This window comes from Oryctolagus cuniculus, chromosome 7, assembly GCF_964237555.1.
Source record: "Oryctolagus cuniculus chromosome 7, mOryCun1.1, whole genome shotgun sequence".
NCBI classification, from domain to species: domain Eukaryota; kingdom Metazoa; phylum Chordata; class Mammalia; order Lagomorpha; family Leporidae; genus Oryctolagus; species Oryctolagus cuniculus.
This window is the reverse complement of record NC_091438.1, coordinates 124,417,143-124,444,621: the sequence shown is the minus strand read 5'-3', so window position 1 is coordinate 124,444,621 and position 27,479 is coordinate 124,417,143. Positions and strand designations below refer to the sequence as shown.

General features: G+C 42.2%; 1 protein-coding gene across 2 annotated transcripts in view; it reads right to left on the bottom strand.

The window, feature by feature from the left end:
- Nucleotides 1-24,739, bottom strand: part of SPATA6 (spermatogenesis associated 6) — a 129,635-nt gene extending 104,896 nt beyond the window's left edge. The window contains exons 1-3 of one of the 2 annotated variants that reach the window (XM_008265284.4): nucleotides 24,495-24,739; nucleotides 13,058-13,195; nucleotides 11,418-11,466 (exon numbers count right to left, since the gene is read on the bottom strand). In XM_008265284.4, coding sequence (XP_008263506.1) covers nucleotides 11,418-11,466; nucleotides 13,058-13,195; nucleotides 24,495-24,545 — 238 coding nt within the window. In that variant the 5' untranslated portion in view covers nucleotides 24,546-24,739. The remainder of the gene's footprint in view (nucleotides 1-11,417; nucleotides 11,467-13,057; nucleotides 13,196-24,494) is intronic. The other variant, XM_008265285.4, reaches the window with a different exon arrangement.
- Nucleotides 24,740-27,479: the final 2,740 nt, after the last annotated feature.

The window sequence follows — 27,479 nt, the reverse complement described above, 5'->3', positions numbered from 1 at the left end:
CTGAAAGTACTTAACAGATTCAAGGCAATCCCAATCAAAATAACAATGTTCTTCTCAGATCTAGAAAAAACGATGCTAAAATTCATATGGAAACACAATAGACCTGAATAGCCAAAGCAATCTTACACAACAAAAACAAAACCAGATCACAATACCAGATTTCAAGATACTATATGGCAGTTATAATCAAAATAGCTTGGTACTGGCAAAACACACACACACACACACACACAAAACGAGATGTGTAAACCAATGGAACAAAATAGAAACTCCAGAAAGCAACCCATGTATCTACAACCAACTAATCTTTGACAAAGGAGCTAAAATCAATCTCTGGAGCAAGGACAGTCTATTCAAGAAAATGGTGCTGGGGAAACTGGATCTCCATGTGTAGAAGTATGAAACAAGACCCACACCTATATCTTACACAAAAATCTATTCAAAATTGATCAAAGACCTAAATCTATGACCCATCAAATTACTAGAGAACACTGGGGAAACTGTAAGACATTGGCATAGGCAAAGATGTCTTGGAAAAGACCCCAAAAGCACAAGCAATCAAAGCCAAAATTCACAAATGGGATTATATCAAGCTGAGAAGTTTCTGTATTGCAAAAGAAAAACTCAGGAAAGTGAAGAGGCAACCAACAGAATGGGAGAAATTATTTGCAAACTATGCAACTGATAAAGGATTAATAACCAAAATACATAAAGAGATCAAGAAATGCAACAACAACAACAAAAAACAACCCCATTAAGAAATGGGCAAAGGAGTTAAACAGGCAGTTTTCAAAAGAGGAAATCCAAGTGGCCAAGAGACACATGAAAAAAATGCTCAGGATCACTAGCCATAGGGAAATACAAATCAAAAACACAATGAAGTTTCACTTCACCCCAGTTGGAATGACTCTCATATTGAAATCAACAATCAATAAATGCTGTCAAGGATGTGGGGAAAAAGGTACCCTAATCCACTGCTGGTGGGAATGTAAACTGGTGCAGCCATTGGAAGACAATATGGAGAAAGCTGAATATAGACCTACCAGAAGACCCAGCCAACCCACTCCTGGGAATTTACCCAAGGAAAATGAAATCAGTATATCAAAGAGTTATCTATACCCCAATGTTTACTACAGCTGAATTCACAGTAGCTAAGATATGAATTAACACAGATGCCAATCAACTGAAGACTGGATAAAGAAATTATGGTATGTATATACTATGGAATACTACTCAGTGGTAAAAAAAAATCCTATCTTTTGCAACAAAATGGATGCAATTGGAAGCCATTACATTTAGTGAAATTAGCCAGTCCCAAAAAGACAAATACTATATATTTGCTATGATCTGTGATAATTAATAGAGTAAAAAAAATAATATATATATGTATATATAAGTGAAATTGAGATTTTGAAATTCGGTGATTGTTTACAGCCCTCTCTCTACCATTGAGGGACAGCATCTTTTTCTCCTTACTATTTATTGAGTTCTTTAATTAGTGTAGGGCTAATCTTATGAGTATAAAATAAACTGAATGTAGGTTACTGTAAAAATTAAAAAGAAAGAATAAGAAAGGAAGAAGGAGGGAGGGTAGGAGAGTGTACAGCAGGGAGGGCAGAGTGGGAAGTATCACTATGTTCCTAAATCTGTTATATGAAATACATGAAATTTGTTCACCCTAAAAAATAGTAAAAAAAAAAAAAATTTAAAAAGAAACTTGCCCTCAACAAAATGTAAGTGTATAGTATAATGATACATAAAATTCATCACCAAAAGACCTTTAACAAAAGAATCATGAGAAGAGATTTTCCAGAAGGAAGCAATGAACTGAAAGAAAAAAAAAGCACAGAGATTAAAGGAAATACATAAAAACCAAACAGGTAAAATATGGTATAAAGTGAAATGAATAACACCTATAAAATAACAAAACATTTGGTGTGGCTTAACTGCATATTAAACAGAGAGGAGAAGGAGAGACACAAACATACACACACACACACACACACACACACATACACAGAGGGAGAGAGAGACAGAGACAGAGAGAGAGAGAAAGGGAGAGACCGGGAGAAACAGAGATTTTCCATCTGCTGTTTCACTCCCCGAATGGTCACAATAGCCAGAGCTGGGCCAGGTGGAAGCCAGGAGCCTGGAACTCCATCTGGGTCTCCTACATGGGTGCAGGGGTGGAAGTACTTAGGCCATCATCCATTGCTTTCCCAGGCATTTTAGCAGGGATCTGGATCAAAAGTAGAGCAGCTAGGACTCAAATAAACACTCAGATATGGGATGCCGTTGTTCCAAGTAACAGCTTGACCCACTGTGCCCCATAAATGTATTTAATATCACTGAACTATACACTTAAAAATAATTAAGATGGTAACTTTCATTTTATATATATATATGTATATATATATATATATATAACTGCAATAAAAATTTCAGGGAATAGAACCTTAATTATTTAAGGAAAAGATATAAAGAGATCTAATGCTGCTGGAAACCAATAGGAAGTTCAAGCAAACTACACCTACCAGAACATATAGTATAATTAATCTCAATTTACAGCTGCCGGTTATCTTATAACCAAGGAAAATGTTCCTTCTTTATGTTAAAATTCTCACTTCCACGTGTACTTTTAGTGTAAGTTACAAATTAAAGGTACCTACAGTACTCCAGAAATCCTAGCCAAGTATAGTCATTGAAAAGGCTACCGTGAATACCTTAAAGTGCCAGTGTACTGTTAACCCTCTGCACCAGCCAGAAAAATTGTGATAATAATTCTTCTAAATGTGTATTTACCTTTCTTAACCATAAAGATAAATTGATTGGAATGAATTTGCTGTTCTGGACTTTAAATATGAATTCTGAATCCTATAAGCTCTTCTAAGGACTAAGAGATACTCTCATTCATACAAGTTGAAGCATTCAGTCTCAGCCTTCAAATCCCTACCTGCAAGCATTTTAGTTATCCCAGACACACGGTAGGCCCTGACTGCTAGAAGCTGAGAGGCAGGAGCTCTAATGAAACTGCTACTTTTCCTTAGAGGCAACATAACTCAATAGGCACACCTCATAATCCACCTCAAAATAAACGGAGTGTGTATCTTTATCCATATGTTGAAGGGAATGAAGGCAGGACAACTGCTGTATTATGAACTCTCAGATACAAAGTATATTTCCTAATCAAAGGGTTATAATACTATAAAAGGTATATCAATAGGATAGTTCTAACAGTCACAAAAATAGTGACTGGCAGCTATTAGATATATTTATGCTATTTTATTTAACTCCATGACTATCAAATACCTAATATGTGCCAGGTACTGCCACATGGACCACAGATATAGCAGTGAACAAAGCAGGAAAAGTCTCTGCTCTTCTAAAATTGTCATTCTAATGAGATAGAATATAAAAATAAATATATTAGTGCTAAGAATAATGGGATGACAATCCATCCCTTTTTTACCTTGAGAAGTGCCCTCTTAACACCTTTTCTGGCAGAAATATTAATAAGACATCCTTTATTGTCAACATATCCTGATACAGAAGACATAACTCTAAAGATAATGGGAAAGAGACTGAGATAGAGACACCAATAGAGGGTGCTATTTTCTACATGTTGGTAAGAGGAGGCCTCTCGGATTATAATGAATTTGAGCAGCAAATGGAAATAAGGGAGGGAGCGTTCCATATGTATGGCAAAATAAAGCGCTTCTCAGGAGTGTATTCGATAGGAGAGAGGAAGACAAAGAGACAGAGACAGAGGGAGAACGAGAATCTGTAAACCTTCAGTGAGAAGGGATGAAAACCCACAGCTTCAACAGAGAAATCTATGTAGTAGAAAACTTTTGGGGCTGGCATTGTGGTGTAGCAGATTAAGCCTCCACCTGGGATTCCGCCATCTCCTATGAGCACCACTTCAAGTCCTGGCTGCTCCACTTCCAATCCAGCTCCCTGCTAATGGCCTGAAAGGCAGGTGACAGATGGCCCAGGTACTTGGACCCTAGCACCAGTGAGCGAGGCTGGGAAGAAGCTCCAGGCTCCTAGCTTCCTCCTGAGCCAGCCCCAGCCACAGTGGCCATTTGGGGAGTGAACCAGTGGCTGGAAGTTCTCTTTATCTGTCCTCTTCCTCTTTCTACAACTCTGACTTTCAAAGAAATAAAAGTAAATAAATCTTTAAAAAAGAAAGAAAATTTTCAGTCTCTTTCTTGCCTAAAAATGGGTACAAACGTATAGTTTAGGCATAACCAAGTTTATTCTGGTAGATTATAAAATTAGAAACATTTCCTTAAATAGAATATTTTCTCTGTGAATGTAAAACTGCCCTTTTGTGGCTTTTAATATCATTGGCATTTCATATCATTTTATTTATCACTGATACATTTCCCTAGAGCCTGTGGTGATCTGGCACTCTAGAGTTTCTGGTGCAGATAAGATGTGAAATTGAATGGCAAATTGTACAATGATACCGATAGGAACAACAACAGTGTAGCTTCACTAATAAGAATAAAGAATATTTTATGTGATTACTGTTTTCAAGGACTGTTAAAAATCACTTGATCTAAGGTAAATCAAAGATCTGATCACTTATCAGACTGTCTAATTAAAGGTGGAAGAGGAAGATCATAGAATCCCAAGCATTTGGATCATGTTCAAATTGCTTTTAGATAACATATTCTTAATTAATGAATTTTGGATTTCAGAGCATCCAAGGAAAAGCTCTCCCAAGCATTCCTTCCCAGCGCTGAGATCCAGACATTCTTGGAAAGGGGATAACCTTGGCACATCTTAAGAAGATTCATTCTGATGCCATGCCTGTGGAATTTACTGGAAACCTGCCCTCGGGAATGTGCCAGAAATCCTCCCTCTAGGATGTAAGGGAGGCTATTCACAGGGAAGTATTTGAACCAGGAGCACTTCATGACAGAACCACCCAAAGAGGGGATGGCTGGGCGAAGCTACTGCCTGCCACGCTGTACCACAATACCCAGGCACAAGAGACGCCACCAGGGCTTCAAAGGCCTGCTGCTGAAAAAGTCAAGTGAGCACTCCAGTACCTAGAAGCAAAATCCTTTTTCCTGCAAAATTGCTCCAGGGCTCTCTATTGCATAAGGCTTCAGCAGGACAGCAAAAAATACTCAAGGGACCCTTATCAATTTTCACATAATAGGTAAATTGAATTTAGTACTGAAGAGCAATAAACAGATAATCTACACATTTTATGACAGAAAAACTGATATAAATCAAATAAAATGAAATCAATTAAATAATTATAAACATTTAAATATTTTTCTCTTAATAATTGATAAAACAATAAAACAGTCCCAGAAAAATAAAACCAGAATACAGAAGACTTGACCATTATTACACAGCTTGAGCCAAATGATTAAAAAAAAAAGACTGATACAGAATAACTCAACCAACAAACAACAGAATACACTTCTTTTCAAATGCACCTGGAATACTGAAAAGGATAGACTTTAGGATACGCCATAAACAAGTCTCAGTAAAAGGACTGAAATCCTGTAAGTTATATTTTCTTACTGCAACAAAATTAAATTAGAATCAATATTATTAGAAATACAGGAAATCTCCAAATATTTGAAAATAAAAGAACATATTTCATGGGGTAGGCATTTGACATAGCAGTTAAGATGCCAATTGGGATGTCAAATCTCATATCAAAGTGCCTGGGTTCAAGGCCCAGCTGCACTCCCAAATCCAGCTTTTTGTTAATATACACCTTGGGTGGCAGTGGTAACAGCTCAAGTAGTTGGGTTACTAACCACCAAAGTGGGAGACCCAGATTGAGTTCCAGGCTCCTGGCTTCAGTCTGGCCCAGCCACTCTTGTCATGGGCATTTGGAGAGTAAACCAGAGAAGATGGGAAATCAATCTCTCTCTCTCCCCTCTTCCAATCCAGCTTCCTGCTAATGTACCTGGAAAGTCAGTGGAAGACAGACCAACTGCTTGGCCCCTGTCACACGTGGGAAACCAGGATGGGGTAACTGGCTTCTGACTTCAGCCTGGCCCAGACTTGGCTGTTGCAGCTGTTCAGGGAGTGAAGTAACTGATGGAAGATCTCCCTCTCACCCTCCACCTTTCAAATAAATAACTGCTTTTTAAAGAGAATATATTTCAAAAGAATCTAGAGATCAAAGATCACAGCAATAAAAGTAGGTATCTTGAAATTAATAGGGACAAAAAAATCAAAACGTATGAAAGAGACCATAATCAATGCATAGATGGAAGTTTACAGCTTTACAAGCTTTTATTGAAGGAATCAGTATTGTGACGTAGCAGGTTAAGCACCAGGCTGAGATGCCAGCATCCCGTGTAAGTGCTGGTTCCAGTCCTGGCTGTTCCACTTCCAATCCTGCTCCTTGCTAATGCACTTGGAAAGGCAGCAGGTAACAACCCAAGTGCTTGGGCTCCTGCCACCATGTGGGAGACTCAAATGGAGGTCCAGGCTCTTGATTTTGGCCTGGCCCAGCCCTAGCCAAAGCAGCCATTTACAGAAGGAATCAGTAGATAGAAGATCTCTGTGTGTGTGTGTGTGTGTGTTCGTGTGTGTGTCTTTCTGTCTGTCTACCCTCTCTCTTTGTAACTCTGCTTTTCAAATAAAGAAATATCTTTATTAAAAAATTATTTTATTTATTTATTTGAGTGGTAGAGTTACAGACAGAAAGCAGCAGAGACAGAGAGAAAGGTCTTCAATCTCCTGATTTATTCCCCAAATGGCCACAAAGGCTGGAGCTGGGCGGATCTGAAGCCAGGAGCCAGGAGCTTCTTCCAGGTATCCCAGGCGGGTGCAGGGGCCCAAGGAATTGGGCCATCTTCCACTGCTTTCCCAGGCCATAGCAGAGAGCTGGATCAGAAGTAGAGCAAGCAGCACATGAACCAGTGAACATATGGGATGGCAGTGCCACAGAAAGAGGCTTAGCCTACTACGCAACAGTGCTGGTCCTAAGAAGGTACAAGAAATCAATACCTTTTAAAAAATAAAGGAAAGCTTACATTGGAAAGGAAGAAATATCTAAAATTAATCATCTCAAAAAGCCAGAAAAGAAAGAATAAATCACAGAAAGTAGGTTAGAAGAAATAATAAAGCTCAAAATGAAAATCAATGAAATAGAAAAGAGAAAAATGACAGAGAAAAATCAATGAAGCACAAAACTCATTCTTCAAAATATACTAACAAAATTGATAAACCTTCACAATAAAACATCCAAGAAAAAAAGAAAACAGAAATGAAATGGAAAATCACTACTAATCTTACAGAAATTAGAAGGATCTTGAGGAGCAAAACATGAACACTAAGATAACTAAGTAGATATCTTAAATGAAATGTAGGAATTCCCAGAAAAATACAAATGCCAAGAGCTACCCTAGGAAGAAATGGATATATAACACAATCTGAGATAATAATTTCAACCTTCCCACAGAGGGATGTTCAGGTCCAGAAGGCTTTACTGGTAAATTTTAACAAATACTTAAAGATAAAACAATGGCAATTCTACACAAACTCTTCCAGGAACAGAGAAAGAAAGCACATTTCTCTTGTAAGGCCAGGGTTGCATGGATAACAATGCAAGAAAACAAAATTATAAAACTGCAGACCAATGTTCGCCATACAAAAAAAAAACACACAAAATATCATAAATATTAGCAAACAATCAAGGAAAATATAAAAAGGCTTATATGCCATGAACAGTGGGATTTACCCCAGGAATGAAAGGCTGGTTTGACATCAGAAAATTCATTAATGTAATAAACAATATTAACAGAATAAAGAGGAAAACACACATAATTATCCTAACACAGAAAAGGCATTTGACAAAGCCCAACCCCCATTCATGATAAAAACTCTCAACCAGCCAGGAATAAATCTTCTCATCTTATATTAGTAACAGAAAAATCTTCTGATAAAGGGTACCTATTAAGATAAATACAGTTAACATCCCATTTTTTGAAAGACTGAATGTTTTCCCCCTAACATCAGAAACAAGGCAAGAACATTTGCTTTCACTACTTCCAGTCAATGCTCTGCTGGAGGCTCTGGTTATGAGTACAATTAGACTAAGACGAGGAGGATTAATGCAGGAGAAAATAAAGTTGTCAGGTGCTATAAACATAATTTTGCCTATAAAATTAATCTTAGAAGCCAACAACAAAAAGCCTACCTGTACTAATAACATTCTTAGCAGATACAGTTTTCAATTTCTATAAAGTAACAAGAATTTTAAACCAAAGATTAATAAAAAACTATTTTTGTAGTAGCATTAAAAAAGACTAAACTATGTGGAAATACATTTAACCAAAGAAATGCTGGACCTGTATGCTATAACCTCAGAAACACTGCTGAGAGAAATTAAAGATGATTTAAAAAAAAAAAAAAAAGAAAAAACATGCCATGTTCAAAAATTAGAGATATGATAATTTTAAGAAAGCAGTTCTTCCCAAATTTATTTCTACATTTAACACTACTCTTATCATTACTACTCTAGTCAATACTCTTCTTATCAATTCTCAAATAATTTAAATGTAGAAATTGACAAGTTGATCCTAAAATGCATATGATATGCAAAGGACCTAGAAATAGTCAAAACACAGTTGAAGGGCATATATCACCTGACACCAAAACGTACCAGAAAGCTGAAGTAATCAAGACAATGGTATTGACATGAGGACAGACACGTAGGTGAATGGAAAATGAAACGTTAAAGAGCTCAGAAAGAAACCCTCAGGTTTACAGTCAATCAGTTTTCAACAAACGTACACAAACAATTCAGCAAAGAGAAGGATATTCTTTTCAACCTGAAAGTAGAAAAAAATGTGTGACCTTGAATGAGGCAGCTATTTCACAGATGTGAGGACCAGTGCTATGGCGTAGCAAATAAAGCCACCGCCTGGATGCCAGCATCCCATTTAAGAGCCGGTTCGTGTCCAGCTGCTCTGCTTCCATTCCAGTTCCCTGCTAACGGCCTGGAAAAGCAGCGGAAGATCCCCAAGTGTTTGAACCTCTGCCACCCACATGGGAGACCCAGATGACAGTCGTGACTCTTGGCTTCAGCCTGGCACAGCCCTGGCTGTTGCAGTTATCTTGGGAGCAAACCAATGAATGGAAGATCAATCTTTCTCTCTCTCTTCCCCTCTCTCTTTGTAACTCTAACTTTCAAGTACATAAAAATTTTTTAGAATACATATTTCATGGATCTGACACCAAAAGTATAAACTATAAAAAAATTTATTTAACTTTATAACTTTCATTATTCCAAAGCCACTATTGAATGAATGAAGACACAGTCCACAGACTGGGAGAAAATATTTATAAATCATCTACCTAAAAATGGCTTTTATTTAGAAGATTAAAAAGAGAAACCCTGGGGCCAGCACTGTGGTCCCAGTGCCAGCATCCCATATAAGTGCCAATTCAAGTACTGGTTGCTCCACTTCTGATCCAGCTCTCTGCTATGGCCTGGGAAAGCAGCAGAAGATGGCCCAAGTCCTTGGGCCCCAACACCCACGTGGGAAACCAGGAAGAAGCTCCCGGCCCTTGGCTTCAGATCGATGTAGCTCTGGATCGGCCCAGCTCTGCCTGTTGCAGCTATCTGGGGAGTGAACCAGCAGATGGAAGACCTCTCTCTCTCTTTCTTTCTCTCTCTCTCTCTCTCTCTGCCTCTACCTCTCAGTAACTCTTTCAACCAAATAAATAGCTCTTAAAAAAAAAAAAAAGAGCCACATTTTAGAGCCACATTTTTTTCTTCTTTTTTCTTTTTGAAAGATTTATTTATTCATTCATTTGAAAGGCAGAATTATAGAGAGACAGAGGCAGAGAGAGCGAGAGAGGTCTTCCATCCACTGGTCCACTCCCCAATTGGCTGCAACAGCCAGAGCTGTGCCTATCTGATGCCAGGAGCCAGGAAATTCTTCCAGGTCTCCCACATGGGTACAGGGGCCCTAGAGCTTTGACCATCTTCTACTGCTTTCCCAGGCCATAGCAGAGAGCTGGATCGGAAGTGAAGCAGCCAGGCCTCAAACCAGTGTCCATATGGGATGCAGGCACTGGAAGTGGCAGCTTTACTTGCTACGCCACAGCGCCAGCCCCCACAATTTTTTCTAAGACACGATTTCTCAGATACTAAATGAGTTGCTAATGAAATATTAAAAATTATAAACCTACTGACATCAAACTTTCACCAAGCTAGTCTGCCACAGTGGAATATGTAACATCAAGCACTAGGACAGCTACAAAACAATTAACAAAATATTGACATTGACAATGATGAGTGCTCTAGAGAAGAATTGAAAAACTATAAGCTGTATGAAGACAGACACTAGGTCAGCCCAGTCCTGCCCTATATACACAGATTCTAATCCATGTTTCTTCATTGCTAGAATCCCAATGGAGTGGGGGAAGTGGAAGGAGACATTTGATCATGACACCTAATAGTATTGGCCTTTTGAGCCACTGCTATACAATGGACCAATCTAGTGACTCCACAGCCTATTTATTTATCTGACAGGTAGCAGGGGCACAGAGAGGGAGGTGGGGTGGGAGTGTGGCTCCCATCTGCTGCCCACAACAGCTAAGAGACAAGAATTCAACCCAGGTCTCCCATCTGGGAACACAATTACTTAAGCCTTTACCACTCCCTCCATGATCTGCATTGGTAGGAAGCTGGAGCCAGGAGCTGAAGCCAGGGATGGAACTCGGGTGCTTCAGTATGGGACACAAGCATCTTAACAGGTGTCTCAACCACTGAGCTAGATGCCTGTTCCTCTAATTATAATGATAAATAGCAGAGCTTTTCATTTCATACCAAGAACTTGAATAGTTTATACTCAAGTATACTCTTTTGCATTGCTGATCTCACAGATAGTTGCATCTTTTCATAGTTGATTCCTACTACTCAAGTAATTTATGGTTATGCCTAGCCCTGAAAAAAGTCTTTCAAATAATTTACTAACATAATGAACATAATACAAAGAGCAAAGGCATACATATTTTAGGATACCATTACTTTGATCTTCTATTATTTAGTCTCTTGATTAGAAGTAATCTGAGGTTAGACACATTTTCTGTTTGCAGTACAAAATCCTACCTAACATGAATCTCAATCTATCCTTTTGACACAAATGATTTGTTATCATATTAACCGATAAAAAGTTAAATAAAATAAGTCAATGACTGAACACACAGAAAAGGGAGTCAAACCAAGCCTCTCTGTCACATGTATTTTTGATTATTTCCAGATGTATTCTGAAATTCTAAAAAAATGCAAAAAAGGGGGGGTCAACTCAAGATTTTTAAAACTCTACTAGACTTAAATTTCTATTTAACCCAGGATTAAAAGGAATAAGGATGATAATATCTGAGATGTCTTAGAGCCAGGAATTATAAAGTTAACTTACACTCAAGTTGTGCCACCACATCTCCAGGGTCTACTGCTTCAGGGAACACCTATGGTGGAAGGACACAGGGAGGATGGGAAGATGTGAATGGAACGTAGAGATGAGACTGTCTTTGTTTTTTCCCTCTCTCAAAATATTATGTACCCAACCAAAGAAAACATGACATTACTAAGAACACTCCCTCTCTGCTTCCCATGCTCAGTACGAAAAACACTACGAATGATCTTTATAGCTATTTCTGCCCTCTCCCAGCTTTGTCTGTCAGCATTCTTGCCACTGTTGTTACCACGATCCTGCCAACCTTCTTAGTGTTCCTCCAACCTCTCAAGCTTACTCTCAACAGGAAACCTTTACATTTGCTATCTTCTCATTAGAATGCTTTTTCCCCTAGGTCTTCAAATAACTGATACAATCTCATAATTCTGACTCAGCTTCAGTGTTACTGCCTTCTCTGACCACTCTTTAAAATGGACAACACCCCTAATCCCATTACTCTCCCTTTATTCTCTTCATGCAATTATTTCTATCTAATATCACTGATGCATTTATTGGTTATTGTCTGTTTCTCTTATGACAGTGAAAGCTCCAAGAGGGGTGGATTTTTCCTTGTTTATCACATATCCTCGGGGCAGAGAACAATTGGCAAATAGAGCAGGTACTGGGTAATTATTCCTGGGAGAAAGGAAGGAGAGAAGAAAAGAAGGAGGGAGGGACAAAGGAAGAGAAGGAGACAGAGGGAAAAAGGAGGGAAAATAAAAAGTTAAGAAATGTGACTGGTAGCCGTTCATCAAAAGGAGCAGTTTTAGGAGAAAAAAAGAAAAGAGGCTTATAGAAAAAGTACTATAAGACAGTCATAAATAAACTATCTTATCTATTAAGAATTTATTTTGTTTTATGAAATAATTATTTAGAATTCAAGGTGCTATGGTTTACACAAACCCCACTACGACAATTTTAAGAACCTGTTGATCCATCAAGGAAAAATGGCAACTGATTCAATGCAAAATATAATGAATATTCTCAATCTTATAGATTTAAGTCATAACTTTCCTTTTGGAATTAAACTGAAGCATATAGTGAAGTGACACCTTGACAGTAGGGACTCCATTTTAGAGCACCCCCCACCATGAGACTCTGAGACTCTGGTCTGAAACTATGGCCTAAAATTCAGACAGTAACATAACACTGCATCCCACCTGGCAGAACACAGAGACTCCATGGTATGATCACTCAAGCTTAAAACAGATAGGCTGCACCTGGATTAATGCTAAGATTGTAATTTGTCTATTGTCAAAATTATAATTGATATTAGTTTTGCATAGGCCTTAGGTCAGCTTCACCTTAGTATTCCCCAATCCTAGCAACCATGCATTCCCCCTCCCCTCCTTGTGATTTTTGCCTTTATAAACCCTGTTGCTTTGAGCTTCAGGGTCGAGAGTTCTTTAAGGCATGAGCCCACTCTCCACCACCACCAGCAATAAACGACCCTCAGATGTTATCAGTGTGTGATGCACCTCTGTTTCTACTTGCCCGGCTGCAACAATAATAAGCAATCATAACTTACATTATGGGCTTTTATTCAAAAGTTGGAACCACTTTGAATTTGCATTACTAGTTGATCTGCTATTTGAAAAACTTACCTTTTCAAACACCATTCTGGCATTGAAAACCAGTGGAAAAGTGGCTGGGACACATTGTGTCTTTTTGTATTGGCCAAACACACAGATGCTAAGGTAGATGTCCTCCTTGTCTTTCAGCACCACTCCTGGACAAGTTACCTGAAAGAAATTAGATAAAGGAATATAACTGTTTTATGAGTTCCTGAACTATTCTACTAAAATGATGTATCAAATATTACACAAAAACATTAGTCTGCTAATCTAATAAAAATTCAAATAACAAAAGAGAGACTAGTGTTTACAAAGTTAAATGAAACGCTTTTGCAACTTCCTCTCACTCCGAGAAATCTACAATTTTCCACCTGGTTACTTGTGCCAGATTTTGAAGTTCTCCATACTGGCACTAGGGATAGACACAAACAGGTTTAAATAGTTAGCCTTAGGCTCCCACTTTATACTGAATGCTCAAAGTTATTCAGCATCATTAAATCACAAAGGATTAGCACTTGGTAGAAATAAAAATTGTACTAGAGGGCAAAAAAAACAAATAAATAAATAAATAAACCAAAAGCACAAATCTGACCTCTAGCACACTAAACAGCAGTTCATAGACATGCTCATCAAAAGCAGTATGAGGTAAGGGCGATGTGGAACCGCAGGTTAAGTTGCCGCTTGCACACACCCACATCCCTTATAGAAGTGCCTGGTTGGGCAAGTCCCAGCTACTCCACGCTTATGATCCTACTTCCTGTTTATGCACCTGAGAGGCAGTAGGTGATGGCCCGAGTACCTGGGTTCCTGCCACTCATGTGGGAGACTCAGATGGGGTTCCTGACTTCTGACATCAGTTTGGCCCAGCTCTGGCTATTGCAGGCATTTGGAGAGTATACCAGTGGTTAGAAGATACATCCTCGCCCGCCCTGCCCCATCACTCTGCCTTTCAAATAAATAAATAATTTTTTAAGAAAAAGCAATGTGAAAAAGTTTCAAAGTCAATGAATTGAAAGTTTTGAGCCCAATAATGTGTTTTTTTAAATACTAAACTGCACCTATCCTCATTAAGACTGACAGAAAGTACCAGCATAAAATGTGAGGCTTCTAAACAAAACACAGCGCAGGCTCTCCAGCCCCTGCCATATTCCACAGCCGGTGATTAATATGCCCTTAACAGCATACTGAAGGCTTTCTGAAACTTGAGGTCAACATAATAACTTTGTCCAACATATTCTGATACATTCTAAGTATATTTTTATTGTTCTCTGAACATACACATTACTTGTCTCAAGGTCTTCCATTAACTATATAGTGTGATATAAAACAGAGTAATATAAGGAGTACTGACTTCAACCATTCCATTCCATGCCTTCTTGATTTACTCCTCCCATCTGCCCAGGCAATTATTAACAGACACCTACACAAAACTTATCTTGATTCAACAGCTGTTGTTATTCAATCCAATCAAATTCACACATTTATTATGAAGTTACTATATGCAAAAATAATATACTTTAACTTCTTTCAGCACGTCACAGATCCAAATTATTGTCTAGATGCATTTTAAGCAAATGGATACATCTTACTCTAAGTTCCCTGAGGGCAGACTTTCATTTTCCTCATCACTATAGCCAAAGAAGTACACTTTCAGTATGAAAAAGTTTAAGATATTATCTTGTCCAGCTTCAGAACTTCTATATATGAAAACAACAGAGTCCCAGGAAAGTTTAGGTGATACACTAACAAGGTCATAAAGTAATGAGTCCTAGGATTAGATGAGTTAATAAATGTGAAGTGCTTAGAGCAAAGTCTGACAGAATATTCATCAATATCAGCTACTGTCATCGTTAGATTAAAAATTATATCATCTGTCAACACAGACCACTGCATTGAATAAATGACTAACATGCCCATCTCTTTGTATTTATCAGTTAAAGATTTCTTTCTGGAAAGCGGAGCAAGACAGCAAGTGAGTAAGGTGCCCCTGCAATCCTCTCCCCGTAAACACAGCAATCTGAACAGCTGTTCATACGCAAACCACCTTCACAGCAGCTAACAACATCAGCTAAGAGACCACCATGCGACGACAGGATAAGAGGCACTGAGGAAGGCGTGAAGTTACGAGTTGCCTGTCATCACTCCCCCAGCTGCAACCGGTACAGCTCCATGCAGCCTGCTTGGGAGACGGAGAAGGGATTAAGTCCAGACCTTAGACTTGAAACCCAGTGCCAGGCAGGTCATGGTAAAACATCGTGCAGACAGGATCCCACACCCCTACCCCCAGGTCATCACCTGCAGACTGAGCCTTTGGGCCTCCTTAGCCACATGCCAAATGGACTGCCCCCACCACCCTTTCCCCCACCTCTGGCTGAGAGTGGAACAAGATTACAGCCTCTAGGAAGTGGGGTGGGAAAGTCATACAGGACCTTGCCTTGGAGCTCAATGTCAGGCCTATGGCTGTGACACCCAACACCAGATAAAGCCCAAAGGTCTCTATCCCCAGCCCAGGGCTCCCAAATCAAGCCTGTAGAAGTTAATTCTAAACAAATACCTACTATATTTAAGATAAACCTGAGATAGAAGCACCCCCTTGTATTGAAACAGTGACAACAAACCAAGAGCAGACTTGTAGCAAACTTCAACAGAACCATCTAATGCCAATACAGCCTAAGTGTCCACAGGCTCAGAGAAAACATGGCAAAGTGCTTAGAATTTCTGGAAGACAGGAACATACAAAGCCGGATTACAGAGAGTGGGAAAAATCCCTAACCCTTTAATGCGCAGTTGCCAATACATACTAACAGACATCAGTAACTGTCAGGGTGGGGCCGGCACTGTGGTGCAGCAGGTAAAGCCTCTGCCTGCAGTGCCAGCATCCCATGGTGTCGGTTCAAGTCCCGGCTGCTGTATTTCTGATTCAGCTCTCTGCAATGGCCTGGGAACACAGTAGAAGATGGCCCAAGACCTTGAGCCCATGCACCCTCGTGAGAGACCCAGAGAAAGCTTCTGGCTCCTGGCTTCAGATAGGCCCAGCTCTGGCCAATACAGCCATTTGGGGAGTGAACCACCAGATGGAAGATCTCTGCCTCTGCCCCTCTGTAACTCTGCCTTTCAAATAAATAAATCTTATAAAAAAAAAAAAACTGTAAGGGAATCATGACAGGTACAGAATGTAAAATAGTCATTTTAAGGAAACACAATGAGATTCAGGTAAACTCGGAGATGATTTATTATTCTAACACAGAAGCTTAAAAAGATATAAGAAAATAATTACAAAAAAAAATCCTATGGCTTGAAAAGTACATCAAACAAAGTTAAAAATGTGAAAGAAGGCATCAGAAGCAGAGTGGATCAAACAAGAATCAGTGAGCTTAAAAACAGTCTGTCTGAAGATATACAGAGGAAAACAAACAAACAAACAAACAAAAAAAAGAATGCAGAAGAACAGGAAGACAGACTCTAATACAATATTAACAGGGGACTTCAACGCCCCACTTTCACCAATGGACAGTTCAACTAGACACAAAATCAACAAAGAAGCAACAGACCTAATCAGCACTATGGAACAAAAGGACATACCTGATATCTACAGAACTTATCACCCCACAGTTGGCAGAATACACATCATCCTCATCAGTACATGGAACTTTCTCTAAGACAGACTATATATTAAGCCATAAAGCAAGTCTCAGGAAATTCAACAAAATCAAAATCATACCATGCATCTTCTTTGAACACAGTGGAATGAAGCTGGAAATCAACAACTCAAGAATCTCTAGATCATATGCAAACACATGAAGACTGAATAATATGCTCCTGAATGAACAGTGGGTCACAGAAGAAATCAAAAGGAAAATCAAAAAATTTCTGGAAATGAATGAGGTTGACAACACATCATATTAAAACATATGGGATACTGCAAAAGTAGTGTTAAGAGAGAAGTTTATAGCATTGGTGCCTTCATGAAGAAATTGGAAAGGTACCAAATAAATGAGCTATCAGTGTATCTCAAGGAGCCAGAAAAAAAAAAAAAGAATAACAACAAACCAAACTCAAAATTAGGAGGCAAGAAATAATTAAAATCAGAGAACAAGATTAAAACACACAAAAAATACAAAAGATGGGTGAAATGAAGAGCTGGTTTTTTACAAAATAAATAAAACTGATACACCATTGGGCCATTGGACCAACTAACCAAAAAAAAAAAAAAAAAAAATGGGAGGCCGGCGCCATGGCTCAATAGGCTAATCCTCTGCCTGCTGCACCAGCACCCCAGGTTCTAGTCCTGGTCGGGCACCGGATTCTGTCCCGGTCGCTCCTCTTCCAGTCCAGCTCTCTGCTGTGGCCCGGGAGTATAATGGAGGATGGCCCAAGTGCTTGGGCCCTGCACCCGCATGGGAGACCAGGAGAAACACCTGGCTCCTGGCTTCAGATCAGTGTGGTGCGATGGCCGCAGTGTGCAGGCCTCGGTGGCCATTGGGGGGTGAACCAACGGAAAAAGAAAACCTTTCTCTCTGTCTCTCTCTCTCACTGTCCACTCTGCCTGTCAAAGGGGGGGGGGGGGGACAACCCAAATCAATAAAACAAGAAATGAAATGAAAAAGAAAATGTAACAACAGACACCACAGAAATAAAAAGAAAATCATCAGGAATTACAATAAAGAGTTGTATGCCAACAAATTGGGAAACCTAGAAGAAATAGTTAAATTCCTAGACACATACAATCTACCAAAATTGACTCATGAAGCCATAGAAAACCTAAACAGGCCAATAACCCAGATGGAAACTGAATCAGTATAAAGACCCACCCAACAAAAAAAAGCTTGGGACCAGGTGGCTTCACTGCTGAATTCCATTATTCATTTCAAGAAGAACTAATTCCAATTCTTCTCAAACTATTCTAAACAATTGAAAGGGAGGGAATCCTCCCAATTTCTTTCTAAGAAGCCTGCATCACCTTAATTCCTGATCTAGAAAAAGACAACAACAGAAAAAGAGAACAATATCCCTGTTGAACATAGATGCAAAAATCCTCAACAAAATATTAGCTGATCGAATACCTTGGAATAAATTTAATGAAGGATGTCAAAGAACTCTATGATGAAGATTACAAAACACTAAAGGAAGAAACAGAAGACGATATTTAAAAATAGAAAAATCTTCCATGTTCATGGATTGGAAGAATCAACATCATCAAAATGTCCATAATAGCAAAAGCAATTTACATATTCAATGCGATCTCAACCAAAATACCAATGACATTCTTTGCAGATCTAGAAAAAAATGATGCTAAAATTCATATGGAAACACAAGAGACCCTTAATAGTTAAAGCAATCTTATACAACAAAATCAAAACCAGAGGCATCACAATACCAGATATCAAGATATACTACAGGCAATTATAATCAAAACAGCCTGGTACTGGCACAAAAACAGATATGTAAACCAATGGAATAGAATAAATGTCCAGAAAGAAATCCACACATCTACAACCAATTTGTATTTGACAAATGAGCTGAAATCAATCCCTGAAACAAGGATAGTCTGTTTAATATATGGTGCTGGGGAAACTGGATCTCCATGTGCAGAAGCATGAATCTATACCCACACCTTATACCTTATACACAATCCACTCAAAGTGGATCAAGACCTAAATCTACAGCCCAATGTTATCAAATTACTAGAGAACATTGGGAAAACTCTTCAAGACATTAGCATAGGAAAGACTTCTTGGAAAAAAAAAAAAAAACAACCCAGAAGCACAGACAGTTAAAGCCAAAGTAGACAAATGGGATTACATCAAGCTAAGGAGCTTCTGCAATGCAAAATTAATACTCAGCAAAGTGGAGAGGTGATCAACAGAATGGGAGAAATTATTTGCAAACTATGCAACTGATAAAGGATTAATAACCAGAATATATGAAGAGCTTGAGAAATGCAACAACAACCCAGTTAAGAAACGGGCAAAGGACTTAAACAGACATTTTTCTAAAGGGGAAATTCCAATGGCCAAGAGACACATGAAAAATGCTCAGGCTCACTAGCCATCAGGCAAATGCCAATCAAAACCACAATGAGGTTTTACCTCACCCCAGTTAGAATGGTTCTCATACAGAAATCATGAGACAATAAATGCTGGCAAGGATGTGGGGAAAAAGGTACCCTAATCCATTGTTGGTGGGAAAGTAAGTTGGTATAGCCCTTGAAGAAGACAGTATGGAAATACCTAAAAAATCTTAATATGGACCTAACATATGATGCAGCCATCCCACTCCTGGGAATTTACACAAACCAATAGAAATCAGCATATGAAAGAGTTATATCTGTACCTCATGTTCATTTCAGCTTAATTCACAATAGCTAAGATGTGAAATCAACCCAGATGTCTATCAACTGTTGGTTGGATAGAAATTATGGTATATATACACCATTAAGCACTACTCAGCTGTGAAAGAAAGGAAGGAAGGAAGGAAGGAAGGAAGGAAGGAAGGAAGGAAGGAAGGAAGGAAGGAAGGAACTATATTAGTACTTATATAGAAAGGTACTATATATTAGGTACTATAAGTAACCTAGAAATGATTTGAAATACTTGAGAGTCTGATATGGATAGGTTATATGTAAATATTATGCTATTTTATATAAGGGACTTGACTATCCTCACATTTTAATATCCACAGGGGTGGGGCTGGAACCTATCTCCCAGGGATACTAAAGGAAAGTTTTCAGCCTTTAAAAAGAAGGATATCTTGGGGCTGGCACTATGCCATAAGGGTAAAACCGCCACCTGCAGTGCCAACATCCCATATGGGCACCAGTTCGAGTCCTGGCTGCTCTGCTTCTTATCCAGCTCTCTGCTAATGTGCCTGGGAAAACAGTGAAAGATGGCCCAAGCCCTTGGGCCCCTGCAACCATGTGGGACACCCAGAAGAAGATCCAAGCTTCTGGGTTCAGATTGGCCTAGCTCTGGGTGTCACAGCCATTCAGGAAGTGAACCAGCAGATGGAAGACCTCTCTCTCTCTCTCTCTCTCTGCCTCTGCCTTTCAAATAAATAAATGACTCTTAAAAAAAAAGAAGGAAATCTTGTCATTTGCAATAATATGTATGAACTTGGAGGATATTATCCTAAGTGAAATAAGCCAGGTGAAATAAGCCAGATAAAGATAAATAATGCATGATCTCAATTTTAGGTAGAATCTAAAAATGCTGAACTCACGGATAGAGAGTAGAAGGGTAGCTACCAGGACCTGGGAGGTGATGGGGAGGGGTCAGTGAGGGAGGTGAGATAAAGGGAGACATTTGCTAAAGTGTAACATGTTTCAGTTAGGATGAATTCTGGAGAATAAACGTGGTTAAGTATAGTTAATAACAAAATGTATTGCATACATTAATATTGCTAAAACAGTGGATCTAAAATGTTCTTATCACATAAAACTAAGTCTGTGAGGTAAAGGACATATTAGTCTAACTTAAAATTTCCACAATATATACACAGCCAAAACAACAATTTGTTCATTTTAGATATATACAGTATTTGTCAATTAAAAAAAAAGAGAGAATGGATAAACACATTGTGTTCTGTACTAGAATACTATTCCACAATCAAAAGGAATAAACTAATGATATCCAACATAACCTGGATGGATCTCAAAAATAGGTGGAGCAAAGAGAGACAGACACAAAATATTACATATTACATAACTCCAATATAAAGTTTAATTACTGGCAAATTCATTTACAGTGCTAGCAATCGGAATAGTGATGGCCTCTGCATGAGACTCGAAGGGGGCACAAGACACTATTTTTTAAAAAAATAGGCTTTAATCTGTTGTCAATTTTTTTTAAAGATTTTATTTATTTGGCCGGTGCTGTGGCTCACTAGGCTAATCCTCAGCCTGCAGCGCTGGTACCCTGGGTTCTAGTCCTGGTCAGGGTGCTGGATTCTGTCCCGGTTGCTCCTCTTCCAGTCCAGCTCTCTGCTGTGGCCCAGGAAGGCAGTGGAGGATGGCCCAAGTGCATGGGCCCTGCACCCTCATGGGAGACCAGGAGGAAGCACCTGGCTCCTGGCTTCGGATCGGCGCAGGGCACCGGCCACAGTGCACCAGCCATAGTGGCCATTTCGGGGGTGAACCAACGGAAAAAGGAAGACCTTTCTCTCTGTCTCTCTCTCACTGTCTAACTCTGCCTGTCAAAAAAAAAAAAAAAAAAAGATTTTATTTATTTGAAAGACAGTTACAGAGAGAGAGAAAGAGAGAGGTCTTCCATCTGCTAGTTCACTCCCCAAATGGTTGTGACAGCTGGAGCTGGGCCGATCCGAAGCCAGGAGCCAGGGGCTTCTTCCTGGTCTCCCACATGGGTGCAGGGGCCCAAGGATTTGGCCATCTTCTACTGCTTTCCCAGGCGATAACAGAGAGCTGGATGAGAAGTGGAGCATCCAGGACTTGAACCAGTACCCATTTGGGATGCTGGTGCTGCAGGCCAGCGGTTTAACCCATTGCACCACAGCACCAGTCCTACAAGACACTTTTGTGGGGTGATGAAAGTGCTCTAAATCTTTATCTGGGAATGAATTTCCCATAGGAAAAAAATTCAGGGAATGTCATGGGAATGAAATAATAACTGCAACTGCTCAATATTAAAATGAAGTATAGGGACCAGTGGTGCTGCCTGCAGTGCCGGCATCCCTTCTGGGTGCCGGTTCTAGTCCTGGCTGCTCCACTTCCGATCCAGCTCTCTGCTATGGCCTGGGAAAGCAGTAGAAGATGGCCCAAGTCTTTGAGCCCCTGCACCCATGTGGGAGACTCAGAAGAAGCTCCTGGCTTTGGATCAGCAGAGCTCCAGCCATTGCAGCCACTTGGGGAGAGAACCAATGGATGGAAGACCTCTCTCTCTCGCTCTCTGCCTCTCTTCTTTTTGTAACTCTGTCTTTCAAATAAATAAATAAATCTTTAAAAAAATAAATAAATAAAATAAAATGAAGTACAAAGTTCTAACAATCAAATAACCAAGTACATCATGTAAACTTTGATTGGATCCTGTGTGAAAAAGTAAATTATAAAAGTCAGTTTTTAGACAACTGGTAAAACTTGAAGATGGACTTGAAATTTATGAATTATCACTCATTATCTTAGGTGTGATAACAGTTGCAGTTAGGTAGAATAATATCTATCCTTTTTTAGAAAATGCATGCTGAAGTATTCAGGAGGCAGTATTATGATGTCAACAATTTACTTTCAAAATTACAACAAAAATATTTTACACATAATATATACATATGTACAAACAAAGCAAATTAATGTAGATAGGTCAGGGAATAATGGTTATTCATTGAACTATTCTTCCAAGTACTCTGTATGTTTGAAAAACTTTATTTAAAAAGTTGGGGGTGGGGAAAAGAAGACCCCAATTCCCATGGAGGCAGAGTGATTCCCCAGGTCATATTAAATGAAGAAAAAGACACCAAAGTGTACAACAGCTTATAGAACATGCCACCTACCGTGCAAGAAAAGAAAAACGTAAACATATGTGGTGTGTGTGCTGGAGAAAAGAAAGTGTATCTGTTTACCCCACTAGTGAGGACAGCTGCTGCAGCCGATGAACACAGCTGGGTAAGGTTTGAGGAGACAGCTCTGAGGCCCAAGTTCCCCGTGTACATCATTGTACATAGTTTGGCCTTTATACCACGCGAGTGTGAACAAATAAAGTGAAAAGCAGCAGCAGAAGTGGGAAACAGGATGTAAGAACTCTCTGTGGCCACGCAAGTCCTCTGCCCAATCAAAGCCAGGATGAACACGCTTGTTTAACTAACAGTGCTGTTGCCAGGAGTCTCTTTTGTGCCTTCTGAGGTTGGCAAACAGCATCTTGGGGCAGATCTGCTCCTAAATAGTGGTGCAACCCTGAACAAACGAGTTAGCCACGCTAAACCTCTGGTGTTCTAACCTGTGAACGGGACGGAATCCAGTGGTTTCTAAAATTTCGTAGAACTGTAAAATTCTGTGGCCCCAATGTTGGGAGGGGGCTGGGGGAACGGGGACTGTTCCCACCCGCAGAGTCTTCTTTAGCTTGGGTGAACAACAAAGCTCCATTGTACAGTCATTCCCTCTGTGCCATCAACTTAACTCCGCGGAGAACGCCTGAGACAAAACCCGTCCACCCCGCAACACACACTCCTGGGCGCGGGAACCCGCCAGGGAAGGCTTCTTCCTCTCAGCGGGCTCCTGCTGCCCCCGCGTCCCGAGGCAGCCGCCCTGCCCGGGATCCCGTGCCCCACGAGTAAGCACAGGGCGGAGCAAGCCCGCAACCAGGCCCGGGGTCTGGCCAGTGGCCTCAGAGCCCAGCGCGGGAGCAAGCGTCCGGTCCGCTTTCGCTAAACAAATCTTGACTTTAGCAAGTGTCGCCAAAAGGCAGCCGGGACACCAGAGTTTCCCAGGAGCCGCCCTGGCTTGGCCCTGCAGACCAAGAGCCCTCTCTGTGCGCCTCGACCCCGGCCCCACCCAGGCCTCCTGTGAGACCCAACAAAAGTCCTACACAGTCTCGGGACTCCCCCTGGAGGTTTCGGTTCGCCGCCCCGGGAGAACTGCCGGGCTAGGTGAGGGGAGAGCCGTGCCTGCCCCGGAGCGCGAGCGGACGCAGCAGCACCTGCGGACCGCGGCGGTGCTGGGCGGCCACAGAGGGCTCGGGGACCCGGAGCTTCGCCTCCAGGCCGCCCACGGGTCTGCGCCTGCACAACTCCACCGCGCCCTGGAAGCGCGGGGTGGGGCAGAGGGCCCTCAGAAGAGCCAAGCTGGAGCTTTGGCCTGAAGCAGGGATCGGGAGAGACCTGGGGGGCGTTCAGAAGGCCTGCGAAGGGTCTTAGGAGACCGGCGGGCAGAGGGGGGCTATCTCACTGCCCCGAGCTGGTGGGGGACCGCCCGCCTGGGCTCGCGGAAAGGGATCCTCCGCCGGCGTGCGGCTGCAACTTTGGAGGAGTTCCCTTCCGGAAGCCGAAGGGGCCTTCCTTGGGAGCGACCGGGAAGACGAGAAGGGAGCCCGGTCAACCGCTGTCGCGGGGTTTGAGGGCCGGAGGGGCCAGAGCTGGGTTTCTCCTGGGAGACCCTGAGGGGACGTGGCCAGGGAGCCTGGGCAGCGATGGCGTGGGGAGGGAAGACTGAGGTGACCAGGGAGGGCGATCCCGATCACAGAGGAGTTCGAGAACCCCCGCCCCAGCGCACTGGCAGGTCGGAGGAGGGGTCAGGGGCGGTGGGAAACACCACGACTGGACGTGGGGTCCAGAGCTGCGGTGGGGGCCGGGCCTCTGCGTGGCTGCGGTGGCCGGAGGTGCGAGGGGCAGCCGGGGTCACACGGGGTCCCGGAGTCCCCAGGCGTGATTTGAAGGTGAAGGCTTTGCTGTGACTCGGGGCTTCCAGAGGCGACCGCAAGGAGGCGTCCCGCAGTCCACTCGGGACGGGAGCGCAGCCGATACTCACAGAGCGGATCTCCAGCGCCAGCGCGCACTGCAGCGCCTTCACCTTCGGCATCTGCGCGGTGTGGGGCGGCGGGGAGGGACCCCGGCCACGGGCCCGAGCGAGGCGGGAGGACGCGGGGCGGGGCGGGGACGGGGAGGAGACGAGGTGGCGGCGGCGGCGGCGGCAGCTGTGGCCCCCAGGCCGGGGCCCGCGGTCCAGCCTGGGTCCCGCCCGAGTAGCTGCTGAGCGCCGGGCGCGGACTCGTTGTCATGGCAGCCAGAAGGGGCGGGGCCGGAAAGAGGCCGGGAACGCGCCGGGCCGCGAGCCCCTGGGGACGGGGCGGGGCGGGGCGAACGCCGGGAGGGGCGGGTGGGCGTGGCTGTTCTGTGACGTCAGACAGGGGGCCCAAAGCCAGAGGAAACGGAATAACGGTGTCGTGGGGCGGAGCACAGGCCAGGCAGCCGGGCTTGGGAGCCCGGAGTTCCAGCGTGGTGATGGCACCTTGGGTCAGTGGCGTCCTTCTGTGGCCTCAGTTTCCCTAACTTTAAAAGAATAACAATCCTACTAGTCCTGTTGCTTGAATTTCTTAGTACAGTTATGAAGCCAGCGGGAGCAGGCACTGCTTGTGGCAGGGGTTACGTTGCCGCTTGGGACGTTTGCATCCCACACTGGAGTGCGGCTTCCTGCTAATGTGTACCCTGCCTCGAGTGCTTGGGTCTCTGCCACCCGGACTGAGTTCCCCATTCCTAGCTTCGGCTTGACCCGAACCTGGATGCTTCTGGCAATTAGTGAGCAGACAGATGGAAGATCTCGCTCTCTCTCTCTCTTTCTCTCTCCTTCTCTCTCCCTCTCCCTACTTGCCTTTCACATAAATAACCAGGAGCTCTCAAGTATGCCCGTCCCTTACCTCTCTGAAAAGTGGGATTGAATCAGATCACCACCGTCTTCCCGATCTGATGTGATTCTTTGTTGGTGCTTCCTCTAGGCCAATCCAGGTCTGATGGACCTGCGTATGCATCTCAATGCATATTGCTTAAACCCTCAATGAGGAATCCACAATAAATCCAGTTGTAGAGAGCCTGGTCACAGACCATTAAAGACATTTTTCTTGTTTTATTTTCTTAATTTTTTATTAATATAAAGAGAACAGATTTTATGCTTTCCATAGGTACAGTTCCACGAAGACAACCACACTTCCATCACTCCTGTCACTCCCCTGCTCCCCCCAGCCCCTCTCTTCATCAGAAGACATAATTTTAATCCACTCTCTATTCACAGGCTTAATTCACCACTAATCATACTATTCAACACAGTAGGAAGACCACAGTTCCACAGGAGTATAAACAAGGACTTAAAAGTGACAATCATATGAAGATATTGTTATTACAAAATACATTACACATGCATGAGTGTATGACACGTATTCATCTTAATAACAATGAAGCAAACAATACCTGTGTGAAACATTCAGGGCTGGTGCTGTGGCTCACTAGGCTAATCCTCCACCTGCAGCGCCGGCACCCCGGGTTCTAGTCCCGGTCGGGGTGCTGGATTCTGTCCCAGTTGCCCCTCTTCCAGTCCAGCTCTCTCTGTGGCTGTGGAGGATGGCCTAAGTGCTTGGACCCTGCACCCCATGGGAGACCAGGAGAAGCACCTGGCTCCTGGCTTCAGATTGGCGCACTGCACCTGCCGCGGGGGCCATTTGGGGAGTGAACCAACGAAAGGAAGACCTTTTCTCTGTCTCTCTCTCTCACTGTCTAACTCTGCCTGTGGGGGGGGAAAAAAAGAAGAAGAAGAAGAAAGAAACGTTCAGTTAAAAAACAGGACAATGCCCCTTAAAAATGTCCAGACCACTGCATTGTCTTCCTCCTCCTGAAAGTAACTGCTCCTCTGAATTTTGTTACAAAAACTTCCTTTTCCATTGATGAATGCATTTCTAAACAAGATATTGTTCAATTTTCATGGGTTGGGTGCTGGGTCCTAGGGGGTGAGGCTGTCACCTGCAGTGCCGGCATCCCATTTGGGCGCCGGTTCGAGTCCCGGCTGCTCCACTTCTGATCCAGTTCTCAGCTATGGCCTTGGAAAGCAGTAGAAGATGGCCCAAGTCCTTGGACCCCTGCACCCACGTGGGAGACCAGAGGAAGCTCCTGGCTTCAGATCGGCACAGCTCTGGTCGTTGCAGCCATCTGGGGAGTGAACCAGCAGATGGAAGACCTCTCTCTCTCTCTCTCTCTCTTGCTCTCGCTCTCTCTCTCCGCCTCTCATTCTTTCTCTGTATAACTCTGACTTTCAAGTAAATAAATAAATCTTTAAAAAAATTTCCTGCTACTGATGTGATATAAATGGAATCATAGTATAAATAATGTCTTGTTCTGCTGTGACTTGCTTCTCTCACTTATGACTATGCTCTGAGTTTCACCCAAAGCTGATATTCTGTAACTGAAATCGTTCTCATTGTAGTACAGCTTTCCAATATAGAAATACATATTGATGGGGCTGGCCTTCTGGTGCAGCAGGTTAAGCTGCTGCTTGTAACACCACGTGGGCACTGGTTTGAGTCCCGGCTGCTCCACTTCCTATCCAGCTCCCTGCTTATGTGCCGGGGAAAGCAGCGAAAGATGGCCCAAGTGCTTGGGCCCTTGTCCCCGACATGGGAGACCCAGGTGAAGCTCCTGGCTCCTGGCTTTGACCAGGCAAAACCCGACCGTTGCAGTCATTTGGGGAGTGAACCCACGGATGGAAGATCTCTCTCTGCCTCTCCCTCTCTCTCTGTAACCCTGCATTCCAAATATAAATAAATAAATCTTTAAAACAAAAACAAAACACATTGGTGAATGCATCCTTTCTACTATTGACAGTAGTTTTTTACTGCTGCTTTCATTTTCAGCTATCATTAACAATGGGTATGAACATTCTAGTACATGCCCATTAAAGTGTGTGTGCCAGAGTAAAAGTGGGATGCCTGGGGAATTTGGTTTTTCAGGTGTGCAACCTTAGTGGATAATA